Raw genomic sequence first — 20051 nt, forward strand, 5'->3', positions numbered from 1 at the left:
TATATGTATATGAAATTTCAGCTGTGAAGGGAGCCAGTCTAGTTCCACAACTATAGTATAAAATTGATAAAAAAAATGTTAAGTCAGTGTCAGTTCTGATTGGTGGGATGCTGAGCTGGGCAATGTGAACAGAACCGGGATCATGAACTTCTGAGTGCATGCCAAAGACTGATGCCATTTTTGGCACTGATATGATATAGGACTGCAGGAGGATGGCATGAGGGTGTATGACATGATACCTATTATCACCATTCTTCCACTAAGAAGATACAGGAAGAGATGCTTGGACAGACTACTGAGATTGTTTCTGCTTAGAGGGACTAAGCAAAGAACGGGTCATTTGGAATCACTCCGCAGGCTTTCTAGCAACCACATGTTTTATAAATCCACTTTTTGAACCTTTAAGTAATTTGCCCAACCTACATCAAATTAGTTTTCTGTTCATTTTGAGGAATCGCCACAAGTGGATAATTGGTAAGTGAAAAGAAAACTAACTCAATGTAAGTAGAACTATATTTGTTTCCCTCCTCTACTTTTTTATTTGTTTGATCTTTAGAAGAGAACGGGTGCATTCAGAGTGGTATGGCCATAGATTATTTGTTTGACTTTTATTTTATTTTTTTAAAGATTTTATTTATTTATTTGAGAGAGAGAATGAGATAGAGAGAGAACATGAGAGGGGGGAGGGTCAGAAGAAGAAGCAGACTCCCTGCTTGATGCGGGGCTGGATCCTGAGACTCCAGGATCATGACCTGAGCCGAAGGCAGTCACTTAACCAACTGAGCCACCCAGGCACCCCTATTTGTTTGACTTTTAAATGACAAATCTCAGGTATGGAAGTGTTATGCCTAAAGATAATAATTACTTATTAATTGAACTATAATTATAACAGTGTTATTTCCTTATCAGGCCAGTTGACTCAGGAAGGGAGAAAGAAGGATAAAAGGAGAGTAGAAATGGCCTGCATCGTGAAGTTTATATTATTCTGATGGTTTTAATGCCCCAACGATATTTTTTTCTAAGCGGAATCTAGGCTTTATTATATGTACATTCTCATTACCAATCATGTATATCTCTATCATGGGACAAATGTTTTATTGCAATTGCTTGTTTACTTGTCTCTCCCTGGCCCCCATTAGCTCTTGGTAGTGCTTAGCGTAGTACATGCTTATTGAATGAATAAATGAATCAATCCACCAATAAAGAACTGAACTGACAATTGAAAGAAGCCCTATAATTTGGAAAAGAAAGTTTTAGCCAATGTCAGAGATGTGACTCATTACTACTTATTTAGATTCTTTGATAAACTTTACTTTGTGTTTATCCAACAAAGGAAGGCAAAGGAAAAATTAAGATCTTTGCATTTGCAGTCATAGTATATTGAAAACAAAAATAGTAATATACTATTTTCTTTAATATATCCTCACATTTTGAAATACTGAGAACATCTGTTTAAATTACTGTGAAATTGATTTTTTACCTTTACTTTCATTCTTATATATTCTCAAGTCCTATTCATTTTTGAGGATTAATCTAAATATTACCTCAGCAATGTTCAGATTCATAATGGTTATTTATAGTTCCATCCAACATACTTTAGATATTCTAGTGGAAAAGAAAGGAAACTTGTTTAATAAATAAGACTCTTACAAATTATGCTTCTTTAAATGCAAGAATTTATGCTTAAAAGGAAATTGATCAAATAATTTTTAATTGAATAGTTTTATCTTAGACAATACACAAATTTTCTTTTAGAAAATTGTGTTTTAGGGTGCCTGGGTGGTTCAGTTGGTAAAGCGACTGCTTTCAGCTCAGGTCATGATCCCCGGGTCCTGGGATCAAGTCCCACATCGGGCTCCCCCTGCTCTGCGGGGAGCCTGCTTCTCCCTTTCCCTCTGCCTGTCGCTCCCCCTGCTTGTGCTCTCTCTCTCTCTCTGTCAAATAAATAAAGAAAATCTTTAAAAAACAAAAGAAAATTTTGTTTTAACAGTAGGAATTTAATGTTTATTAAACACAAGGAGAAAGCCTAAATGTATACCAATTAGTAATTCTGGGTTATTGTTTAAAGCAATGATTCTCTTAATTGCTTGTCAACCAGATGTAATACATCAACAATCTAAACTTCCCTAAACTTTGGAACATATTGATAAGAACTCATTTACAGTGAAAGAACAATTTAGGTTTTAAGTGTAAGTGAACTCAGACTCCTAAATTTGATAAGAATTGTTCCAAGTGCATCAGTTTGATTTCATAGGATACATGTTCTTTAAAATTTATTTGTTGGAATCATAAAGGTAGAAGTGTCAAGGTCAATTTTTGTATTTTCCATCTTGAAAGCATCCTTTTAAATATTTATGAAGAGACTAGTGTGAAATATAAATAGCAGATGCACAAGTGTAGATTGGGATAAATAAATAATATGAACCCAAAATAAAGGAATTCAGAAAGAATGTAAATAGGCTTATTGAAAGAGTATTAGAACATATCTATGTATGTGTTGAAGTGGTCTGATAAATCAGTTGAAAAGATGGAGACATTAACATTAGATTTAGGCAATTCAATAGAACATGAAGGTTGGTCAAAAAAGGAATAGTTGAAGAACTAAGGTGTTTACGATTTAAATCTACCGTGACATTTTGAATGAAAAACAAGTGAAAGAAAAAAATACTTACTATGAGTTATATATTCTTTAGAGAAGGCTTTTCCTTATAAGCTATAAATATTCCTTGAAAAGCTCAAATGGTCTTGGGAGAAATTACTATTTTGGGTCTTATTTATTTTATATTTTCCCTTAATTTTTAAAAATTAATAGACTTTTCTGCTAAAAGTTTTACATTTATGGGAAAATTGAGCAAAAAGTACAGAGAGTTTGCATATACTCTTTATTACCAGCCCCTCAGTTTCCCGTTATTGGCATCTTAAATTATTGTGGTACTTTTGCTACCATTGATGAACCAATATTGATATATTATTATTAACTAAAGTCCATAGTTAACATTTGTGTTGTATAGTCCTATGGGTTTTTCCAAATGCATAATGCCATGTATTCATTACAGTATCATACAGAATAATTTCACTACCCTAAAAAATCCTTGTTCTCCACCTATTCATTCCTCTCCCTTCCCTGCTCCTCCAACAACCACTGATCTTTTTAGTGTCTCTGTAGTTTTGCTTTTTCCAAAATGTTATATAGTTGCAATCATATAGTATGTAGCCTTATCTAACTGATTGTTTTCACTTAGCAAAATTCATTTAAAATTCTTCTATGAATTTTCATGGCTTGGTAACTCATTTTTAATTTATTGCTGAATAAATTTCCATTGCATGGATGTGTGTGTGTGTGTGTGTATAATTTATTTATTCATTACCTATGAAAAGACATCTTGGTTACTTGCATTTTTGTGATTCACATGCACAGCCAAATCATCTGTTGCCCTAGTGATTACATAGGATAAAACTCTGAGAATCTGAACAACTTCTTTTCCTCTTTACCACAATGTTTTCTTCTCTCTTCTCTTACATTGAATTCAAAGACACAAAAACCTTCAGGTAAGTAGGCACTTCACTTTAAGCAGTCTTAAAATGGTGCTCCTCAAAGTATGCCTTAGGTAGCATCTACCTGAGTGATTAGAATCACTAAGTGTTCATGTTGAAATCCAGATTTGTTGGCCCTAGTACTGAACTACTGAAAAAGAATTTCTAGGGATGTAACCCTATTTCTGTTTTTTTTACATAGCTCCTCAGGTGGCATCTACACTCACTAAAGTTTGAGAAGGTTACCACTTTTGTAATTAGGTTGTGTTTTTGATAATAGATGAGATAACCTGCTTTTTGAACTTTTGGAAGTCCAGAACTGGGAAGAGTAGGATTCAATCTTGAGCATTTAGCCAACTTAACTTAGAAAGAAGTAATTTTTACAGAAATATACTCAGTAGTGAGGAAAATATTTCCTCCTTCCATGTGGATTCCCTCCAACATCCCTTAGGAAAGAAAAGTAAGCGATGTTATCCTGGGTCATTTGCTTATTCCAGCCTTTTCTTCACCTTCCAGAAGGCATGCAGGAGGATTACTCCACTGCCCTCAACCCATGACCTAAACTCAAATTCATAAAAGTGACTTGTAGAAATTTCCCTTGAAAGTAGGAAATTGTTATAGTTTGATAACATTTAATATTTTAGGTATTGGTATTACCATTTCCTGAATTTTTATGCTGTTATCCTACTTTTTTGGGGGGTGAAGGGGGACAAAATTTATTGCTTCAGAGTATAGCAAAATTCAGTTAAGTTGCTGATTGGATTTTCAAACTGACAGCACAAATTGTAGCTTTTGAAAATCAAAGCTTCCATTTGTAAGAGCCAGCCTTTCTGAAAGAATAAAAATATTTTTGAAAATCAAAAGGAAAAATCCTAAAAATTACTGCATCAAATTTATATCCTAAACAGGAAATTGGAAAAATAATGCAAAATGATATAAGAACTAGTTTTTCTTTCAAGTGGTACAGGCAGTAAACACACACACATACACACACACATACATACACATACTGGTGTAAGATTTGAGATAGTGGAGACAGAAAAAGAAAGATCAGGAAAAATAGATTTAGATGTCCTTAAGAAGGTCTGCAGTCCTTCCCATCTCTGACCCTCTGGATTCAAAGTATGGAAACCATGGATTGTTTTAGGGAAATTTGAGAGAAGGGAGAGCTTGTGCCTTATTTCCCAAGGCTACACCTTGGGAGACTGCAAGCCTCTTAAAGACTACCCGGTATGGTGTTCAGGACTATACTGAATACTTGGTCTTCAATACCAAGCATTGAGGAAGTCACCTGCCTGCGCCAATGAGCCTAAAGGCTGCATGTCTGGGGACAGCAAAGACTTTCTGATTTGAGGGGATGTGTGTCTCATAATTGCTAAGAGAAAGCGGGTGCAACTGGAGATGTCTGGCCTTCAAACAAGGAAAATGCAGAATGCATAGAACAAGTAACCAGAGGCCCCCACAGAATAGCAGACAGCAAAAGCCATGGCAGCATATACTGATGAGGAGAGATAAAGGAGAGTTTTATCTATGGGAGGACAGAAATGTCCATGAAGTCAAATTATCTACTTCTCTAGCTATATCTGATAGGTATGGAAGCCCTCCCTATGGAGCTTAAATTACCTTTGCTGAGAAAAAGGTGTGGGGAATCCTAAATTTGCCTTAGCATTTACTTCAAAAAGACAAAACTGTTTGAATATTCAACTATAATAAATGTGAAATTCATACCTGTTACATTAAAACTATGTCATCTGGAGTTGAATTTCAAGATCGAAATCTTTATCTTCTACATATAATTATATTATACAAAAGAAATACATAGTTAAAAATCAGATAACTTTTCTTTCTATGTTTTCCATTTTTTTTACATCATACCCTGAGTTCATTTCTATCAGGAGAAATATGCATAGGCCAAGAGAAATGTCCCCCATAAAGTAAATGGAAGGCGAATGAAAGAAGAAGAATGGGAGACTTTAACAACAATAATATCTAGCTTGAACTTCAGAAATATATAGACCTAGAATTGATTCCAGACTCCTCCACCTACTAGCAAACCTGGATTTTCTCATCCATTATATAGGAATAATATATACCCTGCAGAATCCTGCAACGTATGAGGTATAAATGACAAAATGTATATAAAGCACTCAGACTAGTGTCATCACACAGGAAGCATTCAGTCTTATTCACAATCTTGTTCTTGTCATTCTTATTTTATGAATTGCCGTTTGTAGAACTCCATGTCTTAGATTTTATCTATGATGGTGTTCAACATAATCAACACATGGTAAAATTTAATCATGGTCTATGTTGAGAATTTCTTCTTATAATTTTGTACTTCTAATATAGGCAAAACTTACATTTATTTCTATTAGTAGCATGTCATAGGATGTGGATTCCCATTATTTATATAGAGAGATGAATTCTATCACCAGTCACTCTTTTCCAACTGGCATTACTTTAACTCAGGGGAAAATGATTAGAAAAAAGCTCTAGATAGTTTTAATAGCTGTTTGTGAACCTCAGATGTAACTGAACCACTTTCTAGATTTACCTATTAAAGAAATGGCCCATGAACCTATGCATGGGTAGATAATCAGCTGATGAAGGTAAATAATCCTATTGAAACATTTACTATTTATTTTTGATACAGCTGTTTTTAAACAGACTGATTAGTTCCCTTTATGATTTCACCCTTGAAAGCACAAAGTGTTTTGTTCTTTGTCATTGTTGCATGACATTCCATTTGGCAGTCAGCTTATTTTTAGCCAGACTATCAAAATATTTTTCAACTGGACTGTCATTGCACTTGAACTTGGAATCTTGTAACCTGAGGAACTGCACTGAGGAAAAGAAGAAACTTCTAACAAATGGGAAATTATAAATCTAGACCAACCCAAACTTGCACGGGTAACTATTCTTATATCCTCAAATGTAACATGGTTCAATAGTAGTTATAGATAATTAACATATCATTGGAGTATCTGTTAATTTTTACACAGAGGATATGACAATGTATTATATGAAACTGTTGAGAAGATTATCTGAACTCAAATTATTTTTCTCTGAAAGATTTTTAGAGAAAACAGAAAATTTCTTACAAAACTGTATTCATTGTTAGGTAAAATGTTCCTAGGAATACTGCTGAATATAGAGATTTTAGAATTATATCTTAAAAATCTAGTATTTGAAACCTAAAAACTTTTGTCTAGGAACTAGAGATTGGTATAATTAAAATGCAGTAAAATCAAATGAAATAAGTCAAATACATTCTTTTATATAAATATATTATCCAATATCAAATCGGTTCTTAATTACTACAATTCAATATGATTGCATTTTAGATATAAACATCTGTATTTTAAGCTTACAATCAGTAATTTAAATTAAGTATTGTAGAATTTAGAATAAAAACCTGAGTTTTAATTACTTGTATGTTATGATCTGTGTCTACAGTTTGCAAAGCACAGCTATGAATCAGTCCCATTTGTTTTTCTTTACTAGATGAATGGAAGAAGAAAGTCAGTGAATCTTACGTTATTATAATAGAAAGATTAGAAGATGACCTGCGGATCAAAGAAAAAGAACTTGCAGAACTAAGGCACATATTTAGGTAAAGTTCTCAGAGTTATTAGTTCTTGGTATAAGTATCTTTATTAATTATCTTGTTTTTAGATACACCTATATTTAAAAACACAACCCATAGAATCTCGGATGTTACCAGGCATGTTAAGCCTTAAAATATAAGGTTACCCCTTCTTGACCATTCATATAGCCCCTAAAATGCAAATATCTTATCTCCTTAAAAAATGACTTGCATGCTCCCATTGCTTAAGTTTAAAAAGAGAGGCAAATAAGGGCTGACTTTTGAATACAAGTGGTTACTGATCTGAATAATCTTCCCTGGAATTAGGTCTTTCTTGTAAGCCATGCCAGCAACAAAAAGCAAGATTTCTCTTCCCAAATGGTGGTAGAATATTGACTACTAGGATAAGTCCAATTTTAACAAACCTTCTGGTCTCTCGACATTGAAAGGCTGTCCCTTAATGGAACTGAGTATCATCTGCCCCTGAACAAGCATATAACACTGGGTAATACTGGCTTTAAGCTTTCAGTGGGTTTTGTATCATGATAACAAGAGAAAAATAATCTGGCATAGTCACAACCTTGGGAGACACAAAATGTTCAGAAAAGACCCTTAAACACACAAGCAACCTTCTGGAGAAATTGAATCTGGCATTGAGAAACTATATGCATTTTGGAGGGTCAGTTTAAGTTAACTGTCTGACTGAGGAAAAGTTCCATGTAGGCCAATTAGCCATGTTGACTTTTACCTGCATTATTCATCTAATGTACTCGTGACAAAGAATTTCCTCTATTTTACTTGGAAAACAGGTGTGAAGCAGTAACCAAATGACATATTTTTCACAAAAACTTTCAGCTATAGTAAATATACAAGGTTCACATAACTGGGAATTAAAGTTATCCATGTATAATATAGTTTATATGAAATTGTCAGTGGGTTAATAAGGCTTTTTCAAGTGATTAATTTATAATTTAGGAAATAGTTGATTCTCTGTGTTAATTTGGCCCAAAATGATAAATCAGCATTGACACTAGTGATGAGATACCCTGGGCTGACTTTTGCAAGTACTTGAACATGATCAGTTATGGGAAAACATTTCAAATTCCTGTAGAGATTTGACTGGCACTGATATAATAGATTTATACATATGTATTTATTTTGTTGGAAAAAAGATACAAATATAGAACTTAATCATAAATCCTCTAGCTCTTACGGACTCAGATAAATACACTGAATGAAATGTGGTTAAACTAGAGAGATTTTCCTCAACTTCATAAAGTCAAAACCTCATTTATTGATTTATTTTTTTAATTTAAGAAGTACTGTGCAAGGGCGCCTGGGTGGCTCAGTCGTTAAGCATCTGCCTTCAGCTTGGGTCATGATCCCAGGGTCCTGGGATCGAGTCCCACATCAGGCTCCCTGCTCAGCGGGAAGCCAGCTTCTCCCTCTCCCACTCCCCCTGCTTGTGTTCCTGCTCTCGCTGTCTCTCTTTGTCAAATAAATAAATAAAATCTTAAAAAAAAAAAAAGTACTGTGCAAGTAAGTCAAGGTTAATTTAAATAGACATATCCTTTTAAGGATTAAGCTTAACAATGGGCTTGAGATGTAGGTCTTCTCTCATACTCAACAACAGACCGTTATTTTTACAGCTCCTGCTATAGCTGACTTTTCCTACATTTCCACTATATGAATAAATGTGACCTCCTTTTTACTAATTAGTATTGGGGTAAGAGGCAGGAAACAGTGTCAAGGACAATATAGTTCAGAATTTATTGTGCCAACTATATTCAAGTTGTTATTCGAGCCACATCAAATACAAGACATTAGGTAATTCTCACCATGACTCTGTGTGATAAATATGAATTCTGATGGATGATAAATTGAGGACCAGAGACATAGTATCTTATCAAGATCATATGATCAGTAAGTGCCAGAACTCTAATTTGTAGCAAGGTCAGCCGACTCTACAGAGAGAGGTCTTCCTATTACACCCTGCTTCCTGCTCCAGGAGTTCATAATCTGGTTTAGGGGAAAGACATATATAAATAACTCACAGAAGTCTATGACACGTGCTAAATGGAAAGAAAAATAAAATGGTTTCAAATACAAAAAAAGAAGATTTGGGGATCTTTATTTATTCATCAATTTTAAAAAGCATTCCAGATAAAAGGCATAGTTAAGTAAAGATATATAGGCAAGAATGGATGAGTACCATGGAAAGTCTAGAGGAGTCAAGAAAAACTAATGTCTTGACCATTTTATCTAAGTTGAATAAGAAAGTTATGTCAGTCAGTGTAACAGTTTTACAGTGATACAAAAACAGTTTTAAACCCAGTTTCTTTTATTTACAAACTATGTATCCTTGAATATATTATTTAATCTCATTGAGCCTCATTTCCATCTGTAAAATGAAGTTAATAATAACGATCTCACGGGATATTTGCAAAATGATGTCAATTAAATATTGAGTTGAGGGCCTAACAAAGTAGGCATGGAATAACTGGAGGTTTCTATTATGGTTGGATAAATAAGGGCAGTTAGAAAGACTGAAGACTTTATTATCTAGTGGAAGTAACAAATAATTTATTAAAAGTTAGAAAGTAAGAAAGTTAGGGTTAAATGTTTTAATATGAAAATATTAAATGTTTTAATATGTTTTCAAAAGTAAAAATGTAAAATGTTAGAACAATTCAAGATGATGCCAAAATCTGAAATATAACTTTTAAAGATTGTGATCAAAAGGGATTTCGCTACAGTACTAGAAGACTCATCAAAATAGATGTCAATTTTCCTAAGAATAATGGTAGGGCATTTTGTGGAAAAGAAGACTGATGGCCTAGTGCTGAAGCCTTTAAGGAAATGACAGAAATGTCCCATTAGCTAAAAGCGATAGTAATGAAGCTGAGGAGAAGATTACCCCCAGCCTAGAATCATGTTTCTCCAAGGGCTAAGAACCTCCTACAGTAACCAACAGTGCTTGCTAAAATTTTAGATTCCATGATTCCAGTCCATATCAAAGGAATCAGAATCCCTGGGGATGACTTCCAGAAACCTGAATTTTTAACAAGCTCTTCAGGTAATATTTTTGTATGCTAAAAATGATGCTTCTGCTAAGGTTTAAAAACTACTTCTAGAAAGATATTCAAGTTGCACTGAAAACTCTGCCTGAGGTGATATTGGTGAAGGGATGAGGAACATGAGAACAGAAAGCAGGCAACTAGTATGGTCTACAGAGATTCAAGGGAGCAAACAAACAAACAAATATAAACAGAGTACTCTGATTCTATCAAGCAGATGGCATCATTGGGAAAGAAAGTCAGTCATGCCTAGGGCAAAGTTCTGAGGATTTTCTTTTCTCTAGAATAAAATGATGGATGACAGGAAAGAAAAGAATGGAGTGCTGAGAATATAAATTGTCTTACTCATTGATTCACACACCAAAATTTTAAGGTGTTTGGGAGGATGAAACATAATATTGTATGAGATCACATTTGAGTATCTAGGACATTTTGGGTGTTAAATAAATGTTAGAGTCTTTTTCTTTCTCATCTTTATACATGCCTTATATAATGTAAGGAGTACTTCTGTGATGAACTACTGTGTTATGCCTCATGACATCAGGCTTTCTCTAAACATGTAGATAAGAGGAAAATGGTAAAGATGTCCAAAAAGAGGCATTTAAACCAGAGTCACAGGTGGAGGATCACTGGTATAAACACATATTTGGGAGGTTTTTGGAGTTTTTGTTGTTTTTATTTGCTAACAAGTTTCTTTATGGCATTCAAGGTAGATAATAAATCCATTAATTAAAAGAGATTTTCCACACCATTGTGCACCAAGGCTTCTGTAGCTCACATACATAATCTCCTGGTATAACTTTCACCCACAATATAGCATACAGGAAGACAGTACTAAATTTTAAAAAGATAAAAAGAGCTAAACCGTTATGTTTCTTATGCCAATTTATAGCAGCTTTGGGATAAAATCTTGGTAGGGTAATGAAGGTGAAAGGAATTGGAATGTTTTCTCATGTTCCACAATAAAGTTGCATTCACTCATAACTTTGGACATTTGTTGAGATAATAGATGGAAGATAGGAAGAGATGAAGAAAAAGAGAAGGCAGAAGAAGGAAAGATAGAAGTGGTACATTGGAATACCATTGTCTGTATTTCCTCCTCTGTGCTTTCTCTAATCTTTTTGCTTATCAATATAATAGCACTTACTACATGGTGTTGTCTTTATCCATTTACAATTCTGTCTAACCACTAGTATATGTGTTCACTAAAGGCAGCTTCTTTGTCTTATTTAGCTTTATTTATATTTGTGTTTATTTGTAATACCTATTTGTATAGCACTTGAAAGGAAAAAAACTAACAACTTAGTGCCTACCATATTTTAGTCATGCTACTAGGTATTTTAACTTGCATTAGCTCATACAATCCTAACTGTATATATGTAAAGTGCTTTAGCACAATGATTGGCACATGGTAAATGCTCAAAAATTTTAGTTAAAAACTAATCATCATTGTTTAACAACCTCTGAGGTAGGCATTTGTTGCAATTGCCATTTTATACCTAAAGAAAATGAGGCAATCAAATTAAATTGGCTTGAACTAGGATAAACAATTTGTATGATTGTACTGGGATTGTATCCACTTGTATTTAATTTCAAAATGTGTAATCTTCATGATCTTTGTTCTCAATCTGGGAGGGAGGAACAAATTATCTTCCAAATATCTTCAAATTATCTTCGAAATATTTTTATTTTCCCTGTACCACTCCACAATTTTGCTATATCCTGTGTATTAGAACTACCCCTGGGGGTGGGAGTGGAAGACTATATTTTAGTCCCCCTCCCCTACCCCTGGGGAAACATGTACCTCGCCCATGATCTTTGAAAACCACTTACATGATGGCCCTCCACATGTAACTTTTAAAAGCTTTTTGATTAAATTATTTTGTTTCAATATGTTTTTAAGTCATTAGAAATTTTAGAACTGTATTCTGCTAATTTAATTGTCAGGGCTACTCTTTATCTGCTTAATCTGCAATATGAAATTTGACATCACTGAGGAGGTTCCAGAGAAGTAATATTGTTCCAATGCCATGCTATTTCAGCAATAATCAAAATAACCCTATTTTTTTCTCATTTTAAATCTTATTTTGTCATTGAGTTGATAATAATATTCCACTTTGAAATTGATTAGGTTTAATAAATAAACTAAAATAGAAGAATGCTCTGTTTCATGGGCAAGCAGTTGTAATATTTGCATGCTAAAAATGTACAGAGGGGGAGGGAAGAGAGAAAAAGTATATATGCCCTTCCTGCTCATTTTCTCCCTGAAAAGTTCCTCTGGGCCCAGCTGCAGTCCAACATACCTATCTTCCAAATGAAATATCTTCCAAAATTCTACTTTTTCAAAGCCATAACCAATTATGAAATTTAGCTATTGTAAAATGAATAGCTCCAGAAACATGGCAGGCTGACCTTATCTAAAATAGTGAAATTCTGCATCAAGCTGAGAAGTAGAATATTGAGGGGGGACATGTCATCTTATAAAATTAAAATAGTGTGAAAGTATTATTTCGCATGTTTGGTTAGTGCATTGTGCTAATTAGTAATGAAACAAAAACAAACCATCACAGCAACAGAAAGACAATTCACATTGCCCCAAGACTGCCTACCTTTTTATTTCTTTTCTTGCTTGTCTAGGTAAAACCAGTTATGAATAATAATTGTACAATAATAGCTTGTGGAAACCTTATGAAGCAGCTTGATCTCAATCTCTCTCTTTGTCTTTCAGTCTCTCTCTCCCTCTAGCTTGCTACCTCACTAGCTCTCACTGTCTTTCCTCCTTTTCTCCTTACTCTATTCTTCCCTCCCATCCCATACTGCCTCCATCTTCCCTTTCTACTTCTGATCTCCCTTCTCAAATGCAAAGCAAAATAATAAAATTGTTAAAATAATTAATATAATAATATCAATGCTTTATTAAAAATAATTATTATAGCAGCTAATGTTTATAAAACTCTTACAAGATCTAAGCCTCACAATAAATTATTATTGTCTCAATTTTATCATCCTTAGCTATTCTTCCTCTACCTGCCAACATATTTCAGCAATTATTTATTGTATGATGAATGAATAAATATACTTCATGTTGTTAAGTTTGCTGATTGGATCTATATGATATTGGACAAATACATTTCTGGGTATTTCCTGGGGATATACCTTGGGAATAGATCTTATTGATGATTTTTTTGTTTCTGTTGTTTGGTGGGACAGGAATCAGAAACAGCCACAAAGAACACGTAAGAAGTTACAAAGGGGGAGGAGTTAAGATGGTGGAGAAGTAGGGGGACTAGGGGCTTTCCTCCTGTCTTGAATACAGCTGTATTGAGGTCAGATCACTTGGAACACCCAGGAAATCGATCTGAGGATTTTTAGAAGGATTTCTACAGTTGGAGGAAGACAACATGGCAGGTGCAGGGTGTGTGGAAGTGAACTGGGAAAGAGGAAAACTGCCATGCTGCAGACGGAGGGAACTCTTTCCACAGGAGAGAAAGGGGCAGAGGTCGAGAGGGGTTGAGAGAGTGGGGCCTTGGGTTTGCACAAGAAGAAAACCTTTCAGACCACAGCCTGGGGAGTTGGGGGACCTGGGTGGTGCAGGTTTTTAGCAAACAGTGAATATAGCTCAGATTCTGAGCTTTTGGAAGTGTGTGACTTTTGCGGAGAGTTGCTGTAGCTTGTGCTCCTGGAGAGAACAGCTTTGGCCCAGGAGCATGCACAAAGTGGAGTAGGGATCTTAGAGGTCGCACTGGGAAAGATTGTTCCCGTTACTAGAGTACATTTGGAAGAGGGTATATATCCTCTCCAAGGACAAAAGACACTGCAGGCACCAGCAGATGGCCTTTCATCGGCAGCAAACAAAAGTGTGCACAGAGGCTGGATAACCTGGTTGCTGCTTTTCATGTTGGCAAAGCATAGAATCCGCACACTGCACAGGTGGGGAACTTTTTTTTGTGACAAAGAGCACTAGTCAGAGAGCAGCAAGCCTCTAATCCAGAAGAGGAAGCAGACCAGAGTGGTGCCACTACTTTAAGATTTGGACTTTTGTATCCCAGCGATGCCAGCAGGACAGCTGGGCGCCACGCATGCTGATGGCCCTCACGTTTCCGTGAGGGCTTCCTGAACAGCAGGGAGTGTGAGAGCCCCCAACCAAAAGGAGAGAGTGCGATGTTGCCATTTTACCCCCACTACCAACACAGCCAGGCAGCAGAGAACAACACAGCGGCCCCTAGGGAAGGTGGGAGTGGCTTTCGTCAAACCCCACCCACCCTGTGCTTGGCAAGTGTTTTTTTTTTTTTTTTTTTTTTTTTTACTGAGGGCAGGACTAACTGAACCAGCGCAGTAGGCCTCTTCTGAAGAAGAGCAACTCAGGCAGCACACCACATGCACCAAGTGTACTGAGTGTACAGTGCCTCACGGCGTCCCCTTCAGTTCTGCTGGAAATAAGACCAGGCTATATATATCTTTTTTTCTTTTACTCTTTTTTTTTTTTCCTTTGGAATCAGACTTACAGTTTTTTTTGTTTGTGAGTTTGTTTTTTCATTTCCTTTCTCTCTCGTTTTTTTCTTTTTTTTTTTTTTGGATCAGGCTTCTTTCTTTTCTTTTCTTTTTAGGGGTGCCTGGGTGGCTCAGTGGGTTAAGCGTCTGACTTCAGCTCAGGTCATGATCCCAGGGTCCTGGGATTGAGCCCCACATCGGGCTCCTTGCTCAGTGGGGGCCTGCTTCTCCCTCTCCTTCTGCTGCTCCCCCTGCTTGTTCTCTCTCTCTCTGTCAAATAAATTAATTAATTAAAAAAAAAAAAGCCAGAACACAATAGCAGAATGCACACAGCATACACCAGAAACACTTCCCAAAGTTCCAGGCCCTGGAGAAAATATGACCTCTTTCTAATTTTTTTTTAATCTTTTAAGATTTTATTTATTTATTCATGAGAGACAGAGAGAGAGAGAAGCAGAGGAAGAAGCAGGCTCCCCATGGAGCAGGGAGCCCAATGCGGGACTCGATTCCAGGACTCTGGGATCATGACCTGAGCCGAAGGCAGATGCTTAACCATTTGAGCCACCCAAGTGCCCAAATATGACCTCTTTTTAATATATCATTATTCTGGGGGCACCTGAGTGGCTCAGCAGTTAAGCGTCTGCCCTGGGCTCAGGTCAGGACCTGGGATCAAGCCCCACATCCAGCTCCCTGATCAGCGGGAAGCCTGCTTCTCCCTCTCCCACTCCTCCTGCTTGTGTTCCTCTCTTGCTATGTCTCTGTCAAATAAATAAATAAAATCTTTAAAAAAAATTTATCATTACTCTGAGGTGCAAGAAACAAAGAAGCTTTCATAACACACAAAAGATAGAAACTTAGCCAAAATGACAAGACAGAGGAATTCTCCCCAAAAGAAAGGTTAGGAAGATACCACAGCCAGGGACTTGCTCAAAGCAGATATAAGCAATGTATCTAAACAAGAATTTAGATCAACAGTTATAAAACTACTAGCTGGTCTTTAAAAAAAATCATTGAAGACAACAGATAACCCTTGCTGCAGAGGTAAAAGACCTAAAAACTGGTCAGGCTGAAATAAAAAATGCTATAGCTGAGATGAAAAACCAACTGGATATAATCACTGCAAGGAATGAAGAAGCAGAGGAGAGGACAGGTGTTATAGAAGATGAAATTATGGAAAATAATGAAGCTGAAAAGAAGAGGGAAAGAAAGCCATTAGATCACCAATGTAGACTTAGGGAACTCAGTGATTCCATAAAGCAAAATAATATCTATATCATAGGAGTCCCAGGAGAAGAAGAGTGGGAAAAGGGGGCAGAAAGTTTATTTGAATCAATTATAGCTAAGAACTTCCCTAATCTGGGGAAGGAAACAGGCATTCAAGTCCAAGAGGCAAGAGAACTCCCCTCAAAATCAACAAAAACAGACATATTATAGTGAAATCAACAAAACTACAACATATTATAGTGAAACTAGCAAAAAAAAAAAAAAAAAGAGAATCCTGAAAGCAGCTTGGGAGAAAAGATCCTTAACCTACAAGGGTAGACACATAAGGCTAGCAGCAACACTGTCCATAGAGACCTGGCAGGCCAGAAATGATTGGCATCATATATTCAACGTCTAAAGTGGGAAAAATATATAGCCAAAAATTTATTTAGCAAGGCTGTAATTCAGAATAGAAGGGGAGATTAAAAGTTTCCAAGACAAACAAAAACTAAAGGAGTTTGTGAACACTAAACCAGCCCTGTAAGAAATATTAAAGGGGACCCTTTGAGTGGAAAGAGAGAACAAAAGTAACAAAGACTAGGAAGGAACAGAGACAATCTATAGGAACAGCAACTTTATAGGTAATACAATGGCACTAAATTCATATCTTTCCATAATTACTCTGAATGTAAATGGACTAAATGCTCCAACAAAAGACAGGTTATCAGAATGAATGAAAAAACAAGACCCATCATTATGCTGCTTATAAAAGATTCATTTTAGACTCAAAGACACCTCCAGATTGAAAGTGAGGGGGTGAAGAACCATCTCTCATGCTAATGGACATCAAAAGAAAGCCAGAGTAGCCAGCTTATATCAGACAAACTAGACTTTAAACCAAAAACTGTAATAAGAGATGAAGAAGGACACTGTATCATAATAAAAGGGTCTATCCAACAAGAACATTTAACAACTGTAAATACTTATGCCCTTAACTTGGGAGCAACTAAATATATATAAATCAATTAATAACAAACCTAAAGAAATTCATTAATAACAATACAATAGTAGTAGGGAAATTTAATACCCAACTAATAGCAATGGACAGATCTTCTAAGCAGAAGATCAACAAAGAAACAAGGGCTTTGAATGGCACACTAGACCAGATGGACTTAATAGATATATTCAGAACATTTAAGCAGCAGAATACAAATTCTTTTTGAGTGAACATAGAACATTCTCCAGTAGAGATCATGTACTGGGTCACAAATCAGGACGCAACCAGGTATAAAAAGATGGAGATCATATCATGCATATTTTCAGACCACAATGCTATAAAACAAAGTCAACCACAAGAAAAAATTTGGAAAGGCCACAAATAAAAGGAGGTTAAAGAATATCCTACTGAAGAATGAATGAGGGATGCCTGAGTGTCTCAGTCAACTAGTTAAGCGTCTGCCTTCAGCTCGGTTCATATCTCAGGGTCCTGGAATGGAGCCCTGAAATGGGGCTCCCTGCTCAGTGGGGATCCTGCTTCTCCCTCTCCATCTGCTGCTCCCCCTGCTTATGTTCTCTCGCTCTCTAGCGCTCTTTCTCTCAAATAAATAAATAAAATCTTTAAAAAAGAGAGAAAAGAATGAATGGGCCAACAAGGAAATTAAAGAAGAAATTTTAAAAAATACATGGAAGCAAATGAAAATGAAAACACAACAGTTCAAAATCTTGGGGATGCAGAGAAGGTGGTGTTAAGAGGGAAGTATATAGCAATATAGGCATTCCTCAAGAAGCAAGAAAAGTGTCAAATACATAACCTAACCTTACATCTAAAGGAGCTGGAAAAAGAACAGCAAATGAAGCCTACATCCAAAGAGGGGAAACAATGAAGATTAGAGCAGAAATCAATGATATAGAAATCAAATAAACAGTAGGACAGATCAATGAAACTAGGAGCCAGTTCATTAAAGAATTAAGAAGATTGCTAAATCCCTATCCAGACTTATCAAAGAGAAAAGAGAATGGAACCAAATAAATAAAATCATGAATGAAAGAGGAGAGCACAACAAACATTGAAGAAATACAAACAATTATAAGAGAATATTATGAGCATTTATAGGCAAACAAATTAGGCACTCTGGAAGAAATGGATAAATTCCTAGAAACGTATAAGCTACCAAAATGGAAACAGGAAGAAATAGAAAATCTGAATAGACCCATAACCAGCAAAGAAATTGAGTCAATAATCAAAGATCTCCCAACAAACAAAAGTCCAGGGCCAGATGGCTTCCCAGGGGAATTCTACCAGACATTTAAAGAATTAATACCTATTCTTCTGAAATTTCCAAAAAATAGAAATGGAAGGAAAACTTCCAAACTCATTTTATGAGGCCAGAATTACCTTGATTCCAAAACTAGGTAAAGACCTAACAAGGAGAATTACAGACCAACATCCCTGATGAACACAGATGCAAAAATTCTCAACAAGATACTAGCTAATCAGATCCAACAGTACATTAAAAGGATTATTCACCATGAACAAGAAGGATTTATTCAAAGGCTGCAAGGGTGGTTCAACATCCGCAAATCAATCAGTGTGATACACCACGTTAAAAAAAGAAAGGATAAGAACCGTATGATCCTCTCAATAGATGCAGAAAAAGCATTTGACAAAATACAGCATCATTTCTTGATAAAAACCCTCAACAAAGTAGGGATAGAGGGAACATACCTCAACATCCTAAAGACCATACATGAAAGACCCATAGCTAATATTATCTCAATGGGGGAAAATTGAGAGCATTTCCCCTAAAGTCAGGAAAACAACAGGGATATCCACTCTCACCACTGTTGTTCAACATAGTACTGGAAATCCTCACCTCAGCAATCAGACAACAAAAAAGAAATAAAAGGCATCGAAATCAGTAAAGTAGAAGTCAAACTTTGACTCTTCACAGACAACATGATACTCTCTGTGGAAAATGCAAAAGACTCCAACAAAAAATTGCTAGAACGTATACAGGAATTCAGCAAAGTCGCAGGATATAAAATCAACACACAGAAGTCCTTTGCATTTCTATACACCAACAATGAAGCAGCAGAAAGAGAAATCAATGAATTGATCCCATTTACTATTGCACCAAAAACCATAAGATACCTAGGAACAAACCTAACCAAAGATGTAAAAGATCTGTATGCTGAAAACTATAGAACTGTTATGAAAGAAATTGAGGAAGAAACAAAGAAATGGAAAAACACTCCATGCTCATGGATTGGAAGAACAAATATTCTTAAAATGTCTATACTACCCAAAGTAATCTACATATTCAATGCAATCCCTATCAATATAACACCAGCATTTTTCACAGAGATAGAACAAAAAATTCTAAAATTTGTACAGAACCAGAAAAGACCCCAAATAACCAAAGTTAGAACAAAGAATTCTAAAATTTGTACAGAACCAGAAAAGACTCCAAATAACCAAAGTAATGTTGAAAAAGATAACCAAAGCTGGAGGCATCACAATTCTGGTCTTCAAGCTGTATTTTATAGCTGTAATCATCAAGACAGTATGGTACTGGCACAAAAACAGGCACATTGGTCAATGGAACAGAATAGAGAACCCAGAAATTGACTCTCAACTCTGGTCAACTAATCTTCGACAAAACAGGAAAGAATATCCAGTGGGAAAAAGACAGTGTCTTCAACAAATGGTGTTGGAAAAACTGGACAGCCACATGCAGAAGAATGAAACTGGACCACTTTCTTACACCACACAAAAAAATAAATTCAAAATGGATGAAAGACTTAAATTTAAGGCAGGAATCTATCAAAATCCTAGAGGAGAACATAGGCAGCAACTTCTTTGATCTTGGCCACAGGAACTTCTTTCTAGACACGTCTCAGGAGGCAAGTGAAACAAACAAACAAACAAAAAAGAACTATTGGGACTTCATCAGGAGAAAAAGCTTTTGCACAGCAAAGGAAACAATGAACAAAACTAAAAGGCAGCCAGTGGAAGGGGAGAAGATATTTGTAAATGACATATTAAATAAAGGGTTACTATCCAAAATCTATAATGAACTTGTCAAACTCAATACCCAAAAATAAAAAATCCTGTCAAGAAATGGGCAGAAGATATGAACAGACATTTCTCCAAAGAATAC

At 35.8% G+C, this 20051-nt stretch overlaps 1 protein-coding gene across 1 annotated transcript in view; it reads left to right on the forward strand.

Annotated features, from left to right (window-relative positions):
* Window positions 1–6404: 6404 nt before the first annotated feature.
* The window catches only part of LOC110570142 (serine/threonine-protein kinase TNNI3K), a 302970-nt gene continuing 289323 nt past the window's right edge, over window positions 6405–20051 (forward strand). Inside the window, exons 1-2 of the mRNA XM_021678116.1 lie at window positions 6405–6444; window positions 7039–7147. Of these exons, the coding sequence (XP_021533791.1) occupies window positions 6405–6444; window positions 7039–7147 (149 nt within the window). The remainder of the gene's footprint in view (window positions 6445–7038; window positions 7148–20051) is intronic.

Source organism: Neomonachus schauinslandi, chromosome 4 (genome assembly GCF_002201575.2).
Source record: "Neomonachus schauinslandi chromosome 4, ASM220157v2, whole genome shotgun sequence".
NCBI classification, from domain to species: domain Eukaryota; kingdom Metazoa; phylum Chordata; class Mammalia; order Carnivora; family Phocidae; genus Neomonachus; species Neomonachus schauinslandi.